This window comes from Leptinotarsa decemlineata, unplaced genomic scaffold (assembly GCF_025532065.1).
Source record: "Leptinotarsa decemlineata unplaced genomic scaffold, Ldec_3_MD MMD2_tig00000157_RagTag_RagTag, whole genome shotgun sequence".
In the NCBI taxonomy this organism is placed as follows: domain Eukaryota; kingdom Metazoa; phylum Arthropoda; class Insecta; order Coleoptera; family Chrysomelidae; genus Leptinotarsa; species Leptinotarsa decemlineata.
Window position 1 is genome coordinate 2,564,447 of NW_027412543.1, and position 4,110 is coordinate 2,568,556.

A 4,110-nucleotide genomic window follows, 5' to 3' on the forward strand; every position below is an offset into this window, starting at 1 on the left:
ATTAAACTAAAATTAACGAAAATCAAGAGAAACTTCTACTTTCTGCTCATGAAGCTTATGTCACTGTCATAACCTAGGTGAGCGTTTTGTTCTCCAAAGTGGACTTGATGGAAATAACCGCAAAATATTATGCATCATTCCTATCCATGGCACCCTTGACAAAAGTAAATGAATTTGTATCGAGTATTTTCCTCAGTAATATTTAATTTATGTTCTTATTTGTAATCCAATCGCAAATAGATTAGTATCGTTAGATTTGTCAAAAAATCCTTTTTTCGGAAAGTGCTTGTCAAAAAATGGTCGCCATTTGAAAAATAATAGTTAGACACGAAAATGTTATTTTGTAAACTTGTCTCATTCATATTCAACACACTAGTCACTAAAACTCCGCTATTGCAATTTTCTGATATCACCTGAGGTCCATAGATTAGTTTACGTCCGATCATGGCCACCTAGATGCAATTTTAAAAGTGACTCTGAAAAAATCAAGTAGGCTGAAAAACTTCCGGAAATGTCAGTTTCTGATCCAGAATTGTCTCAGAAATCCAAAAATGTTACAATATACAGGGTGTTCCATTCAAAAATTCAGAACCGGAGCCATTTCCGCTGAAACCGGAAGTGACCGGAAAGTGAAAAATATGCGAAAACTCTCCTCTCCACATACCATTCATCTGTACCAAATCTCGTTTTGATACACCTAATAGTCTAGAAGTTATGACAATAGTCTAATAGATTCGTTGACACCCGGTATATATATATATATATATATTTATATATATATATATATATATATATATATATATATATATATATATATATATATATATATATATATATATATATATATATAACAAATATAAAATGACAGCAACACATTTCGAATCTGTTTTTCTTAAAGTGAATCGTGTATCACGTGATATTTAGACATTCAAGAAATTGTATTTCATTGTAACCGCTTCACCGCGCGTCACAATTGGTGGCCTGTCACGATGACAGTCGGGCATACCGGTTTACTACAGAGAAGAAGGAGTGAGTTTTTTTTTTGGGGCGCTAGGTAAATTGAGATGCCAAAGTCCCCACAATTACACTCTGATCATTTTTTCAACTTACCAAAAGAAATGAAATGGAACTGACAAGCCGCAATTCAATAAATCTGGTATTGATCATCGAAACCAATAATTATTCAAACAATGTAACCTGAATTTCTGACTAACAAGAGGAAAAAAATACGCTCGTGCTCAGCGTCCAGGCTGACTTCCCCAGAAGACCTGGAAGCTGCCGACAAATACGAGGATTACAAAAGAGTTGAACAACTGCGATGGGAAGACCAGGTATATACGTGTACAACTGTAATAGTGGAAAACCCCCTTGAGACGGAGGACGAGGTGCATAAGGTGGTCATAGTCGAACCTGAAGACCCAGAGATGGCAGTAAGCATACAGAAGCTGTTCAGAGAGAAGTTCCCGGAACTGCCAAAACTCGAGGGAGATATTGAGACCATTGAGCAAATGACCAGAGTCAGAGGAACAGGGAACATCTCGAGCAGAAAGGTCACCAGAATGACTTATGACGGAACGGCACCAGACCTTTGGGAGAAACTAAAAAAGTTGAAAGAGGCTATAAAGGAAGACAGGAGGGTGAGCCTGCATCACATCAAGGCGATACCAGCCATGGAATTCAGGAAGATGGTTGAGGCAATTTTCCATAGGGAAAACACTAAGTTGGAAATATACACTACGGTCAAGAACAAGAACGGAAGCAAAGACAATAAGTACGGTGTCATAGTGAGCGAGGGTGGAAAATCTTATAGGGACATTCTAGGTGCAGTTAAGAATGCCGTACGAAATTCTGAGGCGGCAAAGGCCATCAGGGGAATTAGAAAAACAAGAGAAGGAAACCTTCTTCTCACGACGGATAAAGACCCGGAAGCGCTGTTAGAATTAAAGAAGGCCCTAGATGGTAGGGGATCACTCAAAACCAGGGGTTTGGGAAGGAGCGGGGCTTCTGATACCTTTCACCTCAAAGGCATGGCGGCAGACGCCACTAAGGAAGGAGGTCCAAGAGGCAAATAGAAGAGCCACTGGACAGTGGACCAGCGAATGCAAACTGAGCGAGATAAGGCCGTTGAGGAATGATAAGAACGGCCATAACGGTGACCTTGCCTAAAGATCTGGCTAAGCCAATGTACAAGAGGGAAGAGTTGAGGGTAGGCCTCGTCAAATGTAGTGTCGAGAGGAGAGTGGTAGTCCATAAATGTAGTAGATGCTGGAGCCATGATCATAAAAAGGACAGTTGCAAAGGGCCCGACATAACGGGAAGCTGTTACAAGTGTGGGAAGGCGGACCATAAAGCCCAAAATTGCGTAGAGAAAGAATACTGCCCAGTGTGCGACGCGACGGGACACACAGCAGGAAATGCGAGTTGCCCGCGCTTCAGAGAGGCGCTCAGAGAGGCCAGGAGAAGCCTCAGAGAAAGGAGGAGGGCTAGTGTCACTAGTAGGGAAGACTTTTTCCCAATAATGGCCTTCAAAAAAAATAGTAGGCAGCAGAATGAAGAAGGTGAGGAGTCTCCAAACACGGAGGAAGAAGTCTTCTCTCTGGAGACTGACGGGAGCAGATCCAGGGAAAATACACCAGTCCTCGAAGACCCTGATAGACTAGAAGCAGAATCACTGAACGAAAACCACTCTGTACTTTTAGGTTTAATAGAAGACCAGGAACCTAGATCAATGCAGGAAGGGACGGCGGAGGAGTCTCCTAACATCCACTAATGCCACTAAAAATTTTACAAATTAACGTGGACAGAAGGGGGGCAAGAGCCGAACATCCGGATGACATCCAACAATCCACGGTGGATACTCGACTCGACAAATACCTGTGCGGTATTCTGCGCGAACCCGGGCTGCGGCGTGGTAACACACATGAAGGGGCAGGGCTTTGTTTGCATCAAGTTTGAAGATTGGTCATTATATAGTTGCTATAAATCCCCCAATATCTCGCTGGAAGTATACAAAGAAATGCTTCACCTTATTCTGGATCACGTGGCGGACTCAAAGAACGAAGCAATAGTGGCGGGAGATTTCAATGCCAAATCGCCTTCCTGGAATTCTCCAATTACAGATGCCAGAGGCACATACATGGACGAAGCGTTGCAAGCTCTGGACATTGTTGTCCTTAACGAGGGGAGTACCCCGACCTTCACTAGGGGAGCAACGGCATCGTACATAGATGTAACCTTTGCCACACAGAAGACTAGCAGATTGGTGCATTCGTGGAGGGTATCCACAGGGGAAAGCCTTAGCATACACAGACATATATTTTATGACATCAACAAAGGAAATGTGACACCGAAGAAAAAATGGGTGGAAAGGCCTCGCCCGCAGGCAGATGTATTTAGAGATGCCTTTCGGATAGCCGCTAGGGGTGTGAATGACATAAAGAGAATGGTCAAGGTAATTAGAGAGGCACAAAATCTGAGTACGGTGGGGATACAGGTTGGTCACAACAGGCTGCAGCCAGAATGGTGGAACGAGGAGATCGAGCAGCTTAGAATAATCTGCAATAATCACAGGAGGTCCCTCACAAGAGCAAGAGGTAGAGACATGGTTCAAACCACAATCGAAGGTCTAGAGGCTAGTTATAAAAGCGGCAGGAAGAATTTAAAGAGAGCAATTAGGAGAGCACAAAGGAGGAAATGGGAGGAGCTGTGTAGTGGGTTGGAAGAAGACCCCTGGGGGAGGGGATACCAAATAGTCACTGGGTCGATGAGACATCTTAGGACCCCGTATGACTTACATCACACAATAAAGGTAGAATGAATCAGGGAGCTGTTTCCAACTGACGACAGCTAGATTCCATCATGCACCAGACCAAACGAGGATCCACCATTGTTCAGTACCGAAGAACTCCATGCGGCGGCGGGGAGATTAAAAAACAGAAAGGCACCAGGCCCGGACGGCATCCTTCCGGAGGCGATAAAGTTAGCGGCAGATACAAGCCCGGACATCCTTTTGAATATCCTAAATGCGCTGTTGGCGGGGGGGGGGCCTTCCCACAGGAATGGAAGAAGGCTAAGGTCATTCTGATACCCAAGGGCGGAGGGAATAAGAAT

At 43.8% G+C, this 4,110-nt stretch overlaps 1 protein-coding gene across 1 annotated transcript; it reads left to right on the top strand.

The window, feature by feature from the left end:
- The first annotated feature begins 3,016 nt into the window (after window positions 1-3,016).
- Window positions 3,017-3,817, top strand: LOC141481360 (uncharacterized). The gene has a single exon (XM_074172753.1). It carries the CDS (start codon window positions 3,017-3,019, stop codon window positions 3,815-3,817), a length of 801 nt encoding a protein of 266 aa, XP_074028854.1.
- Window positions 3,818-4,110: the final 293 nt, after the last annotated feature.

Coding starts and splice junctions, on each gene's coding strand:
- LOC141481360 (XM_074172753.1), top strand. CDS start 3,017: ATGCTTCACCTTATTCTGGATCACGTGGCGGACTCAAAGAACGAAGCA.